This window comes from Halictus rubicundus, chromosome 9, assembly GCF_050948215.1.
Source record: "Halictus rubicundus isolate RS-2024b chromosome 9, iyHalRubi1_principal, whole genome shotgun sequence".
Lineage (NCBI taxonomy): Eukaryota > Metazoa > Arthropoda > Insecta > Hymenoptera > Halictidae > Halictus > Halictus rubicundus.
In genome coordinates, this window is record NC_135157.1 from 3,610,742 (window position 1) to 3,631,546 (window position 20,805).

At 33.0% G+C, this 20,805-nt stretch overlaps 1 protein-coding gene and 1 pseudogene across 1 annotated transcript; one reads left to right on the forward strand and one right to left on the reverse strand.

Annotated features, from left to right (window-relative positions):
• The first annotated feature begins 1,230 nt into the window (after nucleotides 1–1,230).
• LOC143357326 (uncharacterized) lies at nucleotides 1,231–18,298 on the forward strand. Its single transcript, XM_076793739.1, has 12 exons — nucleotides 1,231–1,605; nucleotides 3,080–3,385; nucleotides 5,239–5,326; nucleotides 6,896–7,183; nucleotides 8,176–8,366; nucleotides 8,606–8,609; nucleotides 11,058–11,212; nucleotides 13,034–13,552; nucleotides 15,046–15,133; nucleotides 15,850–16,052; nucleotides 16,929–17,013; nucleotides 17,746–18,298. Exons 1-12 carry the CDS (start codon nucleotides 1,246–1,248, stop codon nucleotides 17,937–17,939), a joined length of 2,481 nt encoding a protein of 826 aa, XP_076649854.1. The 5' UTR covers nucleotides 1,231–1,245; the 3' UTR covers nucleotides 17,940–18,298.
• LOC143357553 (U6 spliceosomal RNA) lies at nucleotides 13,941–14,038 on the reverse strand (annotated as a pseudogene).
• Nucleotides 18,299–20,805: the final 2,507 nt, after the last annotated feature.

A 20,805-nucleotide genomic window follows, 5' to 3' on the forward strand; every position in this document is an offset into this window, starting at 1 on the left:
TAAAAATACTGTTGTATTTCTTTCAATCCATTAAAATTATCAAGAAAAGAAACAAACGTCTATGTAACTCTTGTACCTTGCAATTAATACGGACAATTTCTATTTTGCAAAAAAATCTGCAGTCCACTTATTACTAGAATGCGGATCCTCGTGCATTTATAGTATGTGCATATTTTTAAAATACCAAAAATAATGTATAGTAACAAACATTGATGGCATATCTTCTGTACGCTTACTATAAGAAATTTTCTAGTTAATGAACTGGATCCTCATAATGGTTTTTATCAAGTAAGCCACGAAATTTAGGATTTGCATAAAGATCCGCAGTCTACTCATTATATTTTTGTATGTTGCTCCAAATCGTCGAAACCCGCCAGAAATATCATTTTGTGAAAAAGGCATTCTTTCGCGAGTGAATGTCGACAACCTGGCTTTATCGATACATTCGAACGGTACCTCCGAGGTCTTTAACCATGTGGAGGTCTTGTTTGCAACCACGCGAGAATTCCCATGGGCCATCTTGCATGCAAATGCGTCGCCCGTATTTCTTTTTTTTTTCTTTTTTTGTTTACACTTATCTCACGTACAGAATATTTTTACCGCCTGCGGCTGCTTAGCGTACCTATATAAAGGCGCGGGCAGATTCACCTTAAACGCGCATATGGGAGTTGCATCGCGAGGAAACGAGACGGATTAGAACCGGTATCGGTGGTTTCTGGCACGATTTCATTCACGTGGACGAGGAACTCGGTTCAGTTTCCTCGAGATCCCATTAGAAAATCGCACTAATGGAAAGTGAAACTTAAAGCTACTGCACAAACATCACAGCAGTTTCCAAACAGAAACAAAGAGAAACTACAAAACTGTTGGAAGTTAAAAGCTTAGTGAAAAAAGTACGAAGCCGCAATAACAAAAAGTGAAGATTAAAACTACTACACATAAGTACCACAGAATTTTAAAACTGCCGAAGATCAAAAGTCGAGTGAAAATAGTACAGAATCGAAATGGCACTACTGACAAATAAAGATTAAAACTACTGCATTAATATCACAGAAATTTTCCTATAGAAACAAAGAGACTACGAGCTGCTGCAAGTTAAAAGCTGAATATTTGCTGGACAACTGGAAACACAATTGCATAGTGACTTTTAATGAAGGAATGATGAGAATTGTTAGACAACTGGCGTAAAAGTGAAATTCTTATTAAATCCAAATCTCGTTTGATCGACATAGTTTAATATTTAAGATGATAGCGGCACCATTGTATTTGCTTCTCATTCTCGGAGTGACTCGTGCCGAAGAGGTGGTGCGATACGATGGATACAGATTGTATAAAATCTTTGTTCCGGACACTTCCGGTCTCGAAGCACTCAAGAAGATACAAGATGATGACGGTTATAATTTCTGGGGACAGCCAAGGGTCAACGATACTACGAATGTTATGATGTCACCGAAGAAACTCGAAGAATTCATGAGCCTTGTCAATGCAACGCAGCTTGATCCTGAATTGATGATGGACGATGTGCAACGGTACATCGATGACGAAAATCCACGGCGAAACACGCGGGGAGTGTTTGATTGGTTTGGCTACCATCGACTGGACGTAGTAAGATAAACAATTTAATCAAAATAGTTTACAGAATTTTTATTTATATTTTATATTTTTATATTGTATTCGCCTAAGTATGCCACCTAAATTATGTATAATTTGTTTGCTATATGGAACAGTGATTTAAACAACAGACATACGATATAATACCTTGCTAATGTTCAAATTAATGTTCAAAGAGACGGATTTTTTACAGCTGAAACAGATATTTTGTTTGTCATTATTGACAATGGTGTTTATATTTTTTTTTAACCATTTTAATTTGTCAAAAATAGTGCAACAATTTTCAGAATTTTTTCTAATGCTTTTACAGTTTTGTATTTCACCAATTTATTTTCGTTATAAATGCATAAAATCCGAAATCTATTTATTACTCATGTTTTATTTAATGAAATGTTGGGGAAAATGCACGTCAATTGTGTACACAAAAAACGGTAGATTGTAAGGTACATTGTAAGGAACTCGACTTATATGAAAATATATTTTCCTTAATTGTCTTAAAAGTCGAAAATAATATAACAATTTCGGTTCTATATTTTATCTATTCATTTTTGTTATAAATGCATAAAACTCACAATCCAGTAATCAAATATTTAGTCTAGCACTACTTATCTGTTAGTCATATTCTTAAAATTGATATTGAATAATAATCCTTTTATTTTAAACATAATGACTGACTCAATACAAAATTCACCCGTAATCGTGGAAAGATTGCTATGTAAACAATATATAAATATAAGTATGATATTTTTATGTCACAAAAAATTAAAAGCAGAATAGTAGAATTTAAAAATTTATAATAATACATATGTGGCTGACTAGCACACAGTTAGAGGGCGTGCAGGTGTATAAAATTGCGATATAGTGTAAGAATTTTTGTATGTTATACAGAGCAATACATATGTGGCTGATTATTTTAAGAAACTGTGATTTTACTTTGTTCAATTTTATTTATACTTTGTAAAATTAATACGACGCATTTAATTTCAAGAAACAGGAGCCAAATCAAAATGTCTCTCTTTTTTCAATAATTTTAATAACTCGAACGTAATATACATATAGATATTTTTAAATTCTTTCAATTTTTCTACAATTCCAAATTACACCTAAGGGCACAATTATATAAAATCCACAGTCTACTGATTGTCAATGAAAAATATCCCACCGAAGTTCTTTCATTGCACAACCCTATCTTCATGATTATTAATATAAATTTAGTAAAATATTCTAGATAAAGAAGCCACAATATTTTCCCATACATTTATCATTATTAGACTGTGGGCCTTTATGTGGAATAAAAATGTCTTGTATTAATTGCAAGAAACAGGAGTTAGAAATAAATTTTAATAAATCGTACGAAGAATTATGATGTTCCTTAATTCTTTTAGTGTCGTTACTGTTTTCCATTTCATTTACCATCTTTGTCACAATTGCTTAAAATCCACAGAGTAATAATTATTCTCTTTTTCAGATTTATCGTTGGCTAGACTCTCTTGTCGCGCAACATCCTGAAATCGTGAAACCATTAACCGGTGGTCACAGTTACGAGGGGAGAAGCATAAGAGGAGTCAAGCTCTCGTTCAAGGAAGGAAATCCTGGAGTATTCATCGAAGGCGGAATTCATGCCAGAGAATGGATATCACCTGCCGTTGTAACATACATCCTGAATGAATTAATACTAAGCGACGATCCCCGTGTTCGATACATGGCCGAGTCTTACGACTGGTACATCTTCCCGGTATTCAACCCGGATGGTTACGAGTACACGCATACCAGGGTAAAAATAAACAATTAACAAACTGTTGTATAAGCATGTTGCACAGGATCATCCATTACAAACGGAATAACTTTTGTTTGCTATCAATGCTACCAGCCTCTGTTCTTCTTCTGTCCATCTTTCAGTTCTTCCTTATTGTAATTTCGAATGAATTGTGATTTCATTTTTTGTTCATAGATTTTTTTTAGTTCATTTCGATTCAACACGCTGACTGCCAACCGAGTGTTATGCGTTTCATACAAGTTTCACCTATTATTCATAGAATTATTAATAACGAAAGTCTTATACACTATAATCTAATTAATTTCAGCATTAATATATTGATACTGCGTGACATTCATTATATGATAATCATTTTTAAGTAATTGTATAGTGCCGGTCGTCGATGACTACCATAGCGTTCAACGTGTTAAAGAAATTAGTGACATTTATTTACTGCCAAGATACAAATGACTGTTCGTCGTCTAGTCGTTGATGGACAACGGTGAAATCTCTAATTTTAGTCATTTGATTGTTGTAGTCATAATAGATTGCAAATTTTTATGCAAATTTTTATGCAATACTTTTAAATTCTTCTAATTCCTTTACGGTTTAATATTTCAACTAGTCATTGCTATTACAAATACTTAAAATCCGAAGTCTACACAAGTAACAATAATATGGTGGTACAAGATAAGTATTTATTTTAATAGACTTGTATTTATTTATTTGTTGCTATTAACAGACAAGATTAATGCACATTTATTCATCACGTTTATTCGTACAACGTCTTTCACATACTCGTAAAATATATATGTGTATAATTATAGTTACACATAAGATACTTTTATAAAATATTTATAAATTTTGTATCGACAAGTGATCCACTACGCAATTTCTTAAAATGAAGTATACATAAAACGCTGTCCTAAATGCTATCGGTAAACGAGTATTTGTACAAAAATGATAAAGATCTATAAAATAACATTTCTTCAGTCAAGAGTCAGTTAATAAATCACTGAATGAATTATTGTAATAAAAAATTTATCGGGTGCGATTTCATTCAATGTACCCGTGATTTTTAAAGTAGAAAAGGTATGTAACGACCAGACGCGTTAGTAAGAGTTATACATACAATTTAATCAATTATTCGTATTTTACAATTTATTATTTGCAATTTGACAAGTATTTGTAAAGTAAACATTGTTTAATCATCATCAAACAATGCTTACTCTACATTCTTAATTTATTTGTAAATAAGAAATTGTCTTCGGTCTCCGGATATAAAAATCGTATCACCGAAATTTATTTTCGACAAATATTCATTTTAGTATGTAGAATACAATTTACTGTAATTATTTGCTATAGCGATACAATAATATACAATTTTTACTTTGTTGTTCTTTGTTCATCTTGATATATTATACTACTAATACTACTTTCGTTATTCATTCGAGATTATAGAATTCCACGAAGCACTTCTACATTAATCTGAGATATTAGGTTAACAATTAAATGTTATTTAACGATAAATTTAATTTCCAAGTCCGTCAGAACAATTGCTTATTCGGCATCGAAACAATTTATTCTGTGTACAAACAAACGCAGATTACCATACTGCAGAGTTATTCAGGTGCGATGTTCCTGCGCATCGATTACCGATACAATCTGGGTTTCTCCTGAGTGTTTTATCAGCAATCAGTCGTTATCTATAATTAGTCAAGAACTTCAATCAATTGCAACTTTTTTTCAATTTGAAATGTATACGATCTTGTTAATCGATAGATACCAATACAACGCGCGATAATTGCGCGACAACGTCGATCATTTAATTAAAAGAGGAATCTTGGTGCAAAGTACAATTTTCTGTTCAGAATCGTCTCTGGCGAAAAACTAGACGACCAAGTGGAAGGGGATGCTATGGCGCTGATCCGAACAGGAATTGGAACTTCCATTGGGCAGGTATATACTATGCAACAATTATAATTTATTAATTCGTACATTAATATCTCTCTTTGTTATCACGCTTTAGCTCAAACTTTCAGTTTTTAGTTATTATACATTAACCCTTTTTACTCGTATATCGAGTGTAACCACATTTTTAAATTGCCAGTTCAAATATGCATTATGTTTTACCAATTTCTTTTTTTTTTTTACTTTGATAAGCAATATACAGAGTAGCCCAAAAGTCACTGGATCATTTAAAATTTGAAGAAGTGCATTTTTGTTTATGAAAGGATAAATGTGAATTTTTAAAAAATAAAAGTGTTATTTCATTTTTAAATGGTCCAACTTTTGGGCCACTTCGTAAGTGTATTTACCTAACTATTGCCAATTAGTAAGAAATATTGTTTAAAATTTGTAACAATCAAAGAACTGTCTTTTGAAGTATAATAATTTGCACGTCGATCAAGGTAGAAATGAAAAGTTCAGTTATAATAATTGTATTGTGAAGTATCTTCCGTACTCGGTATGAGTAAGCTTTCACATTTTGGAGTCCAGTCAGTGTACACAAAATCAGCAATTTAGTACAATTGCATAATTCTCAGGATTATTTTATTTCGCTAAAAGCAAAATGATAATGTTATTGAAGCGTACTTACTTTTTATATTTGCATAAAATTCACGAGTTATAACAAAGTTCCTTTTAACACTTGAATTATTAAAAACAAATTGTAGATAGTTATGCAAGTTCCTATTTTCATAATCCAAATCGTAGAACGTTATGTTCCATCTATGAGCAGTCTGTATAATAAAATGACACTGTTAAATTTCTTTTGTTTAGATTCGTACTAAATTTTAAAATTTACTATAAATGCATAAAATCTGTAGTTTACAGTAAACAATTCTTTACTGACGTTGTTTATGTCAGTACTATGCGACATCGATATTATTTGCGTATTTACGTATTTATTTATTTATCTATTTTAGTATAATTTCACTATTTTGAACTATCCGGTGTAGAAATTAATTCGTGGTCCTCACAATCATAACTTTATTTTAAATATAGATTTTTTATCCGTCGAATTGAAAATTTATTAATTATATTATTTATAAAATGAAATGCACATAAAGTGATGAAGAATATTTTCGACAGTACTTAGAATGTATCTTGATTGTTCGTAAATAATCAACAAATTCACATCACTGCTTTCATTACAAGACACAGAAACTACATAGACATTTATATATTTTTCTAATCATTTGATTGAGTTGTAAAATAATAGGACTTTTATTTTAAATTTTCTAAAAGTTTTTACTGTCATTGATTAGATCTACTAATTTTTGTTACGAATGCATTTTGCTAATTCTCACCAGAAAGCGGATTTTTATGCAAAATAAAAATGTTCTACCTAAATAGCAACAAATTGGAGTGACATAGAAATTTATCTTCTTTCGCAATATGATTAATAGGTTCAAATTAATATAAGAGTATTTTTAAATTCTTCTAACGTTTATATTGTTTTATGGTTCTCCTACTAGTTTTTATCATAAATGCATAAAATCTGAAGTCTAATTATTACTATCTCAGAGGGTGGTACCAGTTCGAATCCATGCAGCGAGATCTACCCAGGCAACAAACCGTTCTCAGAGATTGAAACGAAGACTATGTCGGAATACATCGGCAACATTCACGACAAGATATTCTCGTACATAGCTTTCCACAGTTACAGCCAACTGTTGCTCATCCCTTACGGTCACACGAACAAAAGGGTTGAAAACTACGCGGACCTGTTCCAAATCGGAAACTACTCCATAAACGCTCTGTCGAAGAGATACGGGACAAGATACAAAGTCGGAAATATAGTCGATGTAATATGTAAGTGAATTCATTCTTGTACAGAGGACGCGACGCGACGCGCGGTCTGATTAAAATAGACAAACGACAGGGTCAAGTGTGGGAAGGTCTACGTTTATTATTCGGCTCCACGTGCAACAACAAGGTTGTAATGTTGATTAGCTATCAGTTCGAACGGTCACACCGACGGAATCTTAATGGAAAAGTGTCAAACACATTTCCTTGGAGTCACTAATTGTATGGTGATAAAGATAATCTGAAGCCTACGAATGAACAACGAGCTCTTGAATAATTAGACACTGCTTTTTAAAAATTTATTTAATTCCAAAAAGAGTGCAAAGAACTGACAATAACGCTCCACTAACATCTTCTAATGATTTCATTTGGGATTATAATATAAAAGATGATTTTTAAGCTTCCTTTTGGTGCAACAAAATTGAATGGAAACCTCGCATATATGATACATTTTTTTGACGCTTCCATTCAATTATTCAAAATCCTGTTAACAGCCTTTCGGTAAATAAAGTGTTAAACTCAAAGGAAATTTTCTTTCCAACTTAAATGAAACTACAAAGCTATAGTCAAAATTTGAGGTACGATTCCCTATTTTTTAAATAAATAAAGGTGCTTATATTATATTCGTGAAAAGAAAATAAGAATAAAAGTGTTCTCTTTAAAAATTTCCATTGCTGTTTGAATAATAATGAAGACGGTTCCAATTTTTTTAATAAATAGAACTTCTTAGGTTACATTAACGAACAGAAAATATAAATAAAAATATATTACTTTAGAATTAATTTTGTGAGAAAGACTGTAACCAATTATACACCGTATACATTTTTCATCTATTTTTTAGTTTCTGAATGACATTTCTAAGAAACTTGGACTACTTAGAAGGAACAGTAACTTCATATTTTAATGTATTAATAAATCAAGGAAACGTTCGAAGAGTGTGTAAAACATTTTATAACATAAAAAACTGAATAAAATGATATTTATCTTATTTGTCTTAGATGTTGCATCTGGAGGATCTATGGATTGGGTACGCGGAACTTACAAGATTCCTGTGACATTCACATACGAGCTTCGAGACACAGGAAGATATGGTTTTATTTTACCAGCAGATCAAATTTTACCCACTGCAGAAGAGACTTTGGACTCTTTGGTCGCCATGTTTCAGGAAGCATCGAAACTCGGATATGGAGCATCCACGACAAATTGAAGCCGCCATATTCGTTTCTAAATGGAATTCTGTTATGTTGTCACATAAGTAATGCGAATTTCCACTCATACCTTTGAAAGGTGAAATACATGAAATAAATCACAAACATTATTTTATTCTTCTATTTTGTTCTTTTTATTAATCTATAAAGATTAGAGACCATGAGGGAAAATATATGTATAGAACACTAATGATTGTGATTTTTGTATTGTACCTTCTAGAAATGTAAAAAGAATTTCACATTACTTACGATACGACTGAATATTCACAAATTTATTAAACATATATAATATATTCCAATCTTTTAATTTATATTATTATATTACCATTATTATACATATATCATTTATTTATGTATATTCTTCACAACTACGTATTAAGTTTGTCACAAATATTATGAACCAAACATGCAATAGATTTATAAAATCAAAGATTAAAATATATAATATTAAGGGCGAAAGCATACAGTTTTATTATTGCATTATTTCAAGCATATATTACACATATTCTTTACCGAAAAGAAGTTCAGTACGTTAGTATTGATTGTATTATTATATTATTGTCACATTTTATTAATAAGAATATACAAAATACATTATATAATTATTATTATGCGGATAATGAATATGCATAAGTTCGGAGTTCGTAGAAAGCATAAATATTAAACTAATGAAGCTTTGATGTTGTATTCAATTTAATAAAGTGTAACACATAAACAAGTGTTTCTTTGATTTTTAGTTTTCATGTTGGTGTTTGATTTAATCAAATCCTTAATGAACGTACAAGTGCTTCTTTGCTTTTCAGTTTTCATTGTATATTTAATTTAATAAAATCCTCGATAACCTCGATAAGTGCCTCTGTGATTATCAGGTTTTATAAAATCTGTTGAAATCAGCTAAATCCTCTTTGTGTCGACAATATTCATAAAAAAGATCAACAGAGCTATAGATATCATTTATACTCTTCGACAGAGATTCGATTGTCATCAATCGCACGATTATGATCGCAATTTGTCTTAACATGCAATATTTCTTTTCACGTTCTTCTTATCTAGATTTCAAGAAAATGTCCAAAAATACAATAGTCTCAAGTGCCCCGTACTGTCGTCCATCGATTCTTTCCTCATACTTGAATTGTTAATGCGTCTTTATTTTAATTCTCTTAATTATTATCAACGCATTTATTTATTTATTATACGAATAACACTTACCATTTCGTACTCGATAAAAATCGCAAATAAAAAAAAATTTGGATTGTCATCAAAAACAAGAGGAACCAGAAAAATGATAGAAACATTGTACGCAATAAAAAAAAATCAAACTGACGTTGTGATACAAGAATTTGCATTTTGTGAGTAAGATCAGGTCACGCAAACACGCTTTTCATCGTGACAAATAGACTCGTTTCGACGTGCCGAATGCGAATATGACTTTCATTTTTTACGGCAATTACAAGTTCCCGAGACATTCGCAGAAGACTTTCCGTGACGCAGATTAAAAAAATTACAATCGTAGCATCTGTAATCACGTTTCAATTATATTCCGGAATCAAAAATCGTCTGCATCGGTTGCGAAATCGTGACGACATTTCGAGTGGCACGGCGTGCGATTGACAAGATAATTCTCTCGAAACAGCTCCGATAAGATGTATTCAGACCCAATAAACGTGCTTCTTAATTGATCAACGATATGATCTTTAAATAGCGATCTATACGAGAAAAATTCCGTGGTGCCGTGTGCAGGTGAAACGTTTAAATAGAATCTGTGGAAAACGGATCACAACAAATCACTGTGGTTGCCGTTCAGGGTAAGATCATTCATCAGAGTGGCTCTCCGTTGTGTTGAAAGGATTCGCAGACATGTAGTTCAGTTTCGCGATTGTGTTGATCAATAATTCGCGTGGATATGTGCAGTTAAATATGCTTTGGTATTCAAATCGTAGTAATATTAAGGCTTGCAGTTGGTAAAACAATTATACTATATTCAACACTGAACCTACCTGGTTAAACGCGACTTATGGAAAGATTAAATTTATTTATTTTGTGCGGTATACATGTTCTTGTCTTTGTTTGAATACAGAATTCACTCATTGTTGAGAATTAATAGAAATTCAAATATATTAGCCACCATAGTGTCTGAAGTTGAGAAATTGAGAAATGATCAGAAGAGTATAGTATTTTAATCAAATTTTTCAACATTAGATTTGTTTATTTTACCTTCTCGCAAATAAATTTATAAAGATAGAAGTTAGAGAAATTAAATTTTCCTTATTAAGAAAAAGGTTTTGAATGTTACAGATGTATATATAATGTATTGTTTCGAAAATTTATTAAATAATTGTAAATGTACGAAAGCCTCAGGTTACTTTCATGCTATTTGTACGAAGCATATGATACCGAGCACGTGTTGAATATTTTATACTGTACCTCCATTGTATCGAAATGCCAACAAATTACTCAGTGGTACGCATAATACTTCGCAGCTGTTCCTTTGAAAAGATCGTTTTGGTAAATCTAGTGCGCTTATACACAGTGAGAACTGATACTAGTCATTGACTTTTCGATTGTCTTTGCAGTAGGTGTCTGATCGAAACCGGGTTCGTCGCGATTGCGGAGTGTTTTAATATTCACTTATTCATAGTAATTGTTACCAATCGTGGTATTTGTTTTTCTAGTATACAGTAACATGTGGAAGGTCGTTCTCCTGGCGCTGGTCGCCTTAGCGACAGCTGAGCAAATCAGGTATGACAACTACAAGGTGTTCCGTGTAACTCCTCAAACTGAGGACCAACTGGAAATTGTGCGTCACCTCGAAAACATTTCTGACTCGGTATGTATAGTGCAGCGAGACTGACAATATTTATCTACATTCGCATTATTTTTAACACCGTTTAGCGTGCACCAAGTTCCTGATAAATCTAGTCCATTTTTTAATCGAATCCGTAACTGAGAAGTTAGAATTTATTATTAGACTACGGATTTGATGTATTTACAACAAAAATGAGATAAAATGTAGATAAAATTTAAAACAGTAATGAAATTAAAGAAATTTAAGAATATCGGTATATTATTTTTAACTGATCAAAATTATTAAAGAAGGAATGAAATTTCTATCTGGCTCCTGTTTCTTGTAGTCGATGCAGAACAGTTTTATTTTGCATAACGTTGTGCACTCTATTTATTATAGTCACTGCTATTTCTAGTTTCTTGTAGATGCTAACTAAATTTTCGTTTACCTTCCCTATTACCGTACGAATTAACATTGAAATTGAGCTTAAAAATTGTGACAGTGGTACATGATTTACATGACAGTCGGAGTGTTAAACAACAGACTTTTACCATTAAAAATGTTCAGAGATCAGTAATAAAGTAAATAGTTTTTAAATGTATTTTATAATTTTCGTCTTATTCCGACTAGTATGAAATCTGCAGTCTCTAAATATAATAAAGTCTATAATAAATTTTATAAAAGGTATAGTAAGATATATAGGCATATATAAAGCATAGTTCAATATTTTAAATGAATATTTATTTTATTTCGTTCAATTCTCTTTTGTATAAGTTGGTTTACAAGTATTATTCTCAGTCTGTTCACAATTAAAATTTTCCAATAAATGCTCACCTTTCGAAGTTCGATAAAATAAATTTGTTTCAATTGTTTTTCATACTACTTAAATGGAACGAAGAAAATGGTTTGAAATATGACGGAAATTGAGAATCAAACTGTCCTTAGTCTGCATTGTGTGTAGTTTAGCACGATAAAATCACGTGTGAAGTACTCTTGCTATCGAAAGAAATAAGTAGAATGAGACCACTATCAAAAGTGGGTGTATCTAATCACATCGAAACATTGCCTTTTAGCACTAAAACTACGTAACAGCCAACATCACCAATTCGTAATTTTCTACGACACTCGTGAGATTTTTTCGAGCATTTATTTAAGTTTTACGTTACCTAATAAAGAACAATTTTTTGCAACTTTTATTTAGTAATTTTTAACGAGAAAATTTGTTAATAAATCTCTAAAGTTAAATAAGAAAAAAATGAAACGTTTTACTTTTTCGGTTTACTACTACATAAGCTACTGATCGTAGCGAAACGTCAATCATTCTTGCCATCGTGGCATTTTCGAAATGTGCTTGTTATTAGACACTTTGACAACTACATCGGTCATATATGACTAACACAATTTTTTTACCAAACTTGAAGATCAACTTTTACTATATTCTATTAAATAAATTAAATTTCATTAGGATCTCCGAGAGTGTGAGAAGGTTACAAAACTCATTGTTATGATTGGACACCGGATTTTTATGCAAAATAAAAATTGTCTACAATAATTACAAGAAATAGAAACATAGACATCTCTTTTCAAAATAATTTTAGTGAACTGAAAATAATCCGACAGTATTTTCAAAATTCTTTAAATGTCTTTATTGTTTTACATTTGATGTATTCATTTTTATAATGAAGTCTAGTCTATGATGCACTCTCTTCTATTCGTGTATTATGTGATTTTCGTGGACATTGTAGTAGCAGTCGGTGTGTTAACAGAAACTTTGAATTAAAGAATTAAAATCACATTAAGAATTAAAATCTCTTTCGTCAACAGTTGAACACAATTGCTACAATGTGTTTTACGTTTCTGCAGTACTCCTTCTGGAAAGGGCCCAGCCAAGTCGGCAACTATGCCGACGTGATGGTAGCTCCCCACAAGGAACCGGAGTTCATCGAAACGATGGAGAAGTTCGGAGTCGCCCACGAGACTTTCGTTCCTGACGTTCAGACCCTGATCGACAGCGAACAATCACAAGTCCAACCTCAGGCAGGATTCGACCTTAAAAACTACCACAAGTTGGAAGAGATCTACTCCTACTTGGACAGTTTGGCCAAGGCCTATCCCGGCAAGGTCCAAGTGGTTGTTGGTGGAAAGACTTACGAGGGTCGCCAAATCAAAGGTGTCAAGTTGACTTTTGGCAAGAACAAACCCGGAATCTTCCTCGAAGGTGGCATTCACGCTAGAGAATGGATCTCCCCTGCTACCGTCTTGTACACGCTGAACGAACTGTTGACTAGCAAGCAACCCGATGTTAGGGCACTGGCTGATAACCACGAATGGTACATCTTCCCCGTTTTCAACCCTGACGGATACGTCTACACGCACACCAAGGTGAGTAGAGATATATGTACTGAAATCTCTATACATGTCGCCGAGACATGACCGATAAATGTCGCGGAATTATCCCCACTACCGCGGGGTATATCCCATGTGGGGCCAAGAAAGTAACATAATACGGCTCGGGTATATCGGTGTGAGACCAGGAGACCACTACTAATCCAATAACAAAATTTCTTTATTTTTCATTATTTTTTTTTATGGGACTTTCACCAACATATTCTTGGCTTTTTTCTAATGAAAATGATACCTAATATGATATAATTACGATGATAGTTACTTGTGTAATGAACGATAGAAGTTACTTCCCATTACATTTATTATATTAACGAAAAATTAGTATAAATATGGCGACCGAGGCCTCGGCGGCGAGACACGGATCAAAGAATAGACTCCTTTGCGTGTCATCCTTGCGCAGGGGCCATGCTAATCTTCTCTGTATCGTTCCAATTTTAGTATATGTACTGCCGAAGCAAGTACAAAGAATAGACTCCTGGACGATAAACGATACCAAGACCCGTGTTGCTGACATAAATCGAGAATTCACTGTACTTCGAATAACAAGTATTGGAAATAGTAATGCATTTAACCCTTTGACTGTGGCACGGCGCTCTTTAGCTTAATGCCATAAATGTTTTGCTACACGATAAGTTGTGGCTAGCTAAAATAATTCACAACCAAATTATTGCTGCATTAAAAGTAAAAATCGGTTGGTTAAGAACAACAAAGCAACGGGACGTTTTTGTGTCATTGAAACTCATTTTAATTGAATGAGTAAAGGTAAATAGATTCATTTTATTTCTCAGTTTTACATTTTACAAGAACATTTGATAATATCGATTTATTATACAGGGTGAGTCACTATTATACCACCTAAATTTACTCGTGAACTGCTTCTGGTATTAAAAAATGTTTCAATACAAAGTTTGTCCAATATCGAATGGGGCATGCAATGGGATAATTAGATTTTTTATTGTGTTTCGTTTTTTTAAATAGGAAGGTGACTTGAAGTTTTTGTATTATAACGTGCAGTGGTTAATTCTGTGATTCGAAAGATTGTTAAATACTGAGCAAAAAACTATTAAGGCGTGTGGGGTAAAAACTGAATAATTATCTAGATATTCTTTAGTGAAAATCACACTTGAACGCGTGTCACCCATTAAACATAATTTTGGGCGTAATATTGAGACTTGCTTGCATTAGAGATGGATTAAAGAATATCTGTGGGCCGTATAAGAGTAAAAAGTGAGATTTTTTTATTTTTTAAAAAATGGAGAGATATCTCTTTCTCTAATTAGAGGATTCAGTGTGATTCTTTTTTTAATATACAAGTTTCGTAATATTCTAAAAATGCGCACACTGCATAAGAGCATACATATCCGCAGTTTAATAATCTCTAAATAGAGTTAGGCGAGACCTTGTCTCATTTGTGATGTATTCTAGTAAAATTAAATCGGTATACTTGATCGGTGATAATCTTGTTTCAGAACCGTTTATGGAGAAAGACACGCAAACCATACAACTCCCTGTGTTACGGAAGTGACCCTAACAGGAACTGGGGCTACAAATGGATGTGTGAGTATCAATATTCTTCAAAACGAAATAATATACGAAACAATGTACGAAATAATATAATTACTTTTCCATTACATTTTGCACTACTTGGAACACTTGAAAGCTAGCCCAGTTACTTAAAAATGCTATTTTTTACTTCAAAATTCAAACATAACTACATAAATTGCAAGTATAGAATATTTATTCAATAATACTGTGTTATTATAAGAAAGCAGTAGTTACATTTGAAAGCTACATTTAATAATTATATCTCTATTTTTACTAATTCTTAAACTACGATATTTATTTAAAAGTTTGGACATCTTAGTTGTTCTCTATTACAGTGTTACAATTATTAGAGTTACAATATGAAAAATGTTTCGTTGTACATTCGCGGAAAATGTAATTCGCAGTATTTCTAAATATTTGCAACTTGCAAACATCTACACTTCATACAAAAATAATAAGAATTCAGTATAGTAGGGCGGTTCCCATTTAAAAATTGATTGTTATAATGGCTAAGTCGCATTATGCAGTATCTTAAAAATGCAATCTTAGGCTCTAATTGTTTAAATCAGAAAGCTATGTTTTCTATGTTCGCAAATTAAATAAACGAACAATACTTTCTCGTTTTAAAAAAGAATTATTTTAGAAAAATATTTGTGGTTCTAAATTAGAGTGCAGCGCAATGGAAAAGTCACAGAAAATAAATTAATAATTTGTTGTTTATTTTGCAGCGGGCGGTGCTAGCAACAACCCATGCAGCGAGACTTATGGAGGAAGCTCTGCATTCTCTGACACGGAAACCAAGACTATGTCTCAATACATCACATCGATCTCGAACAAATTCTACGCCTATCTTTCTTTCCACAGTTATTCGCAGCTCTTGCTGTTCCCTTACGGGCACACGAAACAACATTTGGAAAACTACAATGACTCTGTAAGCAAAATATTTTTCATTGAAAGTACATAACATCTAAATTAAAAGCAGCTGCAAGATTGCTATGAAACGCATACTTGTTCTTATATATGCAAGACGATACACAACTAGAAATACATTTATTGAAATTACACCTACACTTTACATACACCATCTATTTTTGATATTATACATGTAGCCGTGTGTATATATTTATACTTGAAGTTTTAAGGCAGCTTAAACTGAGTTAGAGAGTGTCAATATGTTAATTACTTGCTGTATAATGAACGAATGAGTTGTAGTACTAATATTAATGTATATCAGATTTTTGCAATGTGAAATACCTAAAAACCTAGATATGAGATAGATAAGTAAAGACAAGAATGAAACCAATCAAATAACTAATTTGTTAAGTTTAGATTTTATACTTTTATGACAGAATGGATAAGTGAAACACAAAACTGTGAAGACTGACACGAATTTTAGAATATATTTCTATTATTCACGATTTATTAAAGTTATCAAGGGAAAGGAATTTTTATTTAATCCTTTCTTACAATTAGCTCTGAAAAGATTCGCAGTTTATGTATTAATAAAGCTTATGATAACAGGAAAACTGTCTGCCTCTGGCTAAGTTATCTTCAGTTTTATTATTAAACGCGCACATGAATGCTTCTATTTTATCTTGAATGTATTGCTGATAATTGTATCAAGATTTTTTATGTTATCGAGTGTTTCCGTGACACTTTAAACGGTTAATTGATTAATCGTATCGATTGATAAGACAGATCGAAAGATATTCTTTTGTTTGCACAAAAATAAGGCGCAATCATTTTTTCACTGACTACGCGATGATGTGGCAACAGAATGAAATATATTTATTTTGCATATTTTCAGCTCCAAATCGGCCAGAAGTCCATCCAGGCCCTTGCTAGACGCTATGGAACCAAATACCAAACCGGAAACATCGCTGAAACTATTTGTAAGTACAAAGAAATATAATATATCGAATATTCAATAGTAATTAATATATGGAATATTATTTGAATAGTTACAATAGATATTTAAGCTGAATTATGAACAGCCTCTAATGTTAAAAATAAGGAGAAGTTGTAAAAGAATTACAATAATTGTGCTACAACAAAAAGAAGCTTAAAAATCTTATTTTAAATAATAACTCCAAATAAATAGTCAGATTATATTATTAGAGCTTAAAATTATTATTGTTACTGAACAGTTTATGAAGAACTATGAAATATTTTACTGATGATGTGTTAATAATGAGTAAACTTAAAAACGTATAAATTAAAGAGCAATTAGTAAACTCAAGAAATAGCAATGGTGGGCCACACATTAATTTAATTATAAAGCGATTGGACATAAGTTACAGAAACGAAATAGATACCTTTTGGGCCTAAAACATATTACTAATCTTTGAAGTATGAAGCTTTTGAAAATTACGGAAGCGGGTTAAAATGACCCAGTATATACGTGTGTAAATTTTAATATTCTTTCGTTAACAATTTTTAAATTAGAATATACAGTATCCCGATCACTCTGGAGTAGGCACTCAATCGTTTATAGTTAAAGCGGTAAAAATTGAATATCATAATGACAAGGCATTCATTGGCCAAGGGTTAATGTATAAATTAATAAAATCGGATAATTTACTAGCGTGTGCTGCGATCTGTTACATTTTACATTTGCTTTTCAGACGTTGCTACTGGAAGCTCAGTAGATTGGGTGAAGGGTACCTTCCACAAGCCAGTGACGTACACTTATGAACTTCGTGACACTGGCCGTCATGGTTTCCTGCTTCCGGCTGACCAAATTGAACCCACAGCTCTGGAAACCCTGGATTCTTTGGTCGCCATGTTCAAAGAAGCTAAGGCCCGTGGATACGAATAAACGAGATTCCATTGAATGCTGAAGAAAAATGACTTTGACAAGTGTTAAAGCTTAATGCTCAATAAAATTGATTAAGTCTTTTAAATCTGTACTAAGATAACACGCGGCTTCTTAAAGATGTCTTTTTTACGTCCATTTTAGGTCTCATAGTCACGTCCTAAAAAGACGTCTTATTTCAGACGTAAAAACGACGTCTTTTACGAGACTAAATGAGATGTTATGATAGGGACTGGTTTATTGTACAATGACTAAAATACTAGTTTTGAATTTGGTATTTCTTGGAATGACAAAAAAATTAATTTTCAAAATATCATTTATTATGAGCACATGCATGATTATAATATATAATAGGTACATTACATTCTGCAGTTTCTTCTCCCTTTTGAACTAACTTCTCGCTCACTGTCTCTCTCCTCTCCTCTAACATTTTACCCGCCTCCTCCACTGTGCATCCCTCTTCTCAAAAAAGCCTCATCTTTCATTCTCCTATCCGTCCCAGACCGTATCTATAATATATAAATTATATATTTTGTGAGTAATTAGAAGTATTGGCTTACTAAATGATGACATATAAAAAGATTTCGAAGAAGCAGTAATTGATAGAAATAATAATTACCATGTTCGGGTTTGCTAGTTTCCTGAAAATTTAGATTTTTTAGGAGATATCGTGTTTACAAATACGTACTTCCATATTTAAATTCGTTTACATAGTTCTATTAACTTACCAATAATTACACAATTCATCAGAACCTCATCTGTTTAATTTTGTTTGACGTCGACAGTCCTGCCGCTGCATATACCTGAAAACAATAATCATGATAGATACACCGATATAATAATTATTGATGGAAAATAATTAAACAATTAGCACAATTAGTAGCATACAATTTTTTATTTACACACCTAACTCGTTCAGTAATTTTAACGCCGGTGACGAAGGCAACACCGAATCCGAATCATCATCGCTATCGTTTATCGCTTTAAGTTTTCCTTTCCTCAATTGAGTCTCTTATTCTATTTCTGACTGCAAGTCAGATGAAGTCTCTCCGGCCACTTTTGCCTAGGCCCTTGCCTTTGCACAATTATCTGAAAGCCTTGTTAATTAATAGAGGATGATATTAAATAATATGCAGTAGGAGGGCGAGACATAGATATGAATTTACAAATTACATTTTTTAAATTTTCGTTACAAGCCCAAACTAAAAAAGGTGTGAAACAGAACTTTAACCATTTTTTTCTTATTCAGACTAAACGCACTATTTTCAAAATTTTCTAATTCATCTAGCTTGGAAGAAAAACTGAGGTTATTTGGTGCATTTATAAAAATATTATTCTGATTTAAAGTGTGTGCCATCAATCATGGCACTGACTGTATGTTACATGACCAAACAAGATAACAGAAACAAACTACAACCAAAATCCGAACCGAACTGCAAAAACAAAAAATAGTAGTTATAGAAATGTAACTGTAACCGATGTAACATCATAGTATGTATTATTTCGGTTCCTCATATCTGTTTCAAACGGAACCGATAAATAACAGTTTGAAACAATTATTTACAGAACCTTTTCGCTCTCTGATTGAAATAGAATGGGTAAACTTCCATACCACCCAAATGAGGTGTTACCCGCTGGCACGTTACTATTTTTTTTAATGTGGGTAGTTCGCCGGTAGCCCTATCGTCCCACAATGTGACTGGCTTTGCATATAGCACAACTGCAATAATGTTACAATTGATTGATAAATGTTATAAGGTCAGTTTTAGAGATATTTGCGAAAAACTTTATTGCTACTAAAGTCGCTGGAAAAACCAAAAGAGTCGTAAAAGTCGAATACCGCTCGTCCCTTTTCTTCGCGCGGCGGCCAGCAGGCAATTCATAAAACGGATTCGTTATAGTAGTAGCAGAAGTTTGTAACCGTGCAGGTTACATATCGATACACCCCATATATCGAATGTCGATGTCAACCCCACCGTAACACCCGGTGACGTAACCCGCGAGTCCTGACGGGGAAAATTCTATCTGTCGACCGATGCGAGTACATCCGCACTCGGAGCAGTGGTCGAACAATATAACGCAGACGGCGAATTGAGACCTATCACATTCGCCAGTCGAACCTTAAAAGGGCCGGAACTCTCGTATTTTACCACCGAAAAGGAACTCTTAGCCATTGTCTGGGCATTGGGAAAATTAAGAACATACTTATACGGGGCAAAAATAGTGCTCTTGACCGACCACAAAGCCATCACGTTCTTGATGCACAGCAAGTTGCTAAACCAACGCCTCACCCGGTGGATCCTCTCCATACAGGACTACCACATAAAAATTCAATTCCGCCCCGGGAAAGAAAACATTCCCGCCGACATCATGAGTCGTATATATGTTACAGTGAAACACCGAAATCTGGAGAATGTGGACTTTCACCGGTGAATGTCAACATTCACATAGTCGCTTGGTGTATGTCCGAAATATTTGCTAAATACCCTTATTTCTGACTTACACCGGTAAATGTTGACATTCACCATGCACTAATGGTGAATGTTGAACATGTTGGAGATTTATATTTTCTTCTCCGTAATTCAGTCACTATAAAACGTCACGCCAAGTCGTGATTAATTTCGGGTTATGTGCGTTACGTTACATTTCCTCATAAAAAAGGTTTAGGGTTAGGGTTAGGGTTAGGATTAGGGAATCACTTGGGGGTAGAAGGGGGTGAATCGACTTTCGAGTAGAACTACGGGATTAGGTAAGGGTGGTATGCCCCTGGTAAATCATCCCAAAATTTTGTTATTTTCTTCCTACCACGCTCGGTTTAGGAGATGCAACGATTTTTAGAGGAGGCGGAAATAAATTTGGGGAGGGCAAA

Coding starts and splice junctions, on each gene's coding strand:
- LOC143357326 (XM_076793739.1), top strand. CDS start 1,246: ATGATAGCGGCACCATTGTATTTGCTTCTCATTCTCGGAGTGACTCGT. Junction 5,327..6,895: donor TTGGAACTTCCATTGGGCAG/GTATATACTATG, acceptor TTACTATCTCAG/AGGGTGGTACCAGTTCGAAT. Junction 13,553..15,045: donor ACGTCTACACGCACACCAAG/GTGAGTAGAGAT, acceptor ATCTTGTTTCAG/AACCGTTTATGGAGAAAGAC.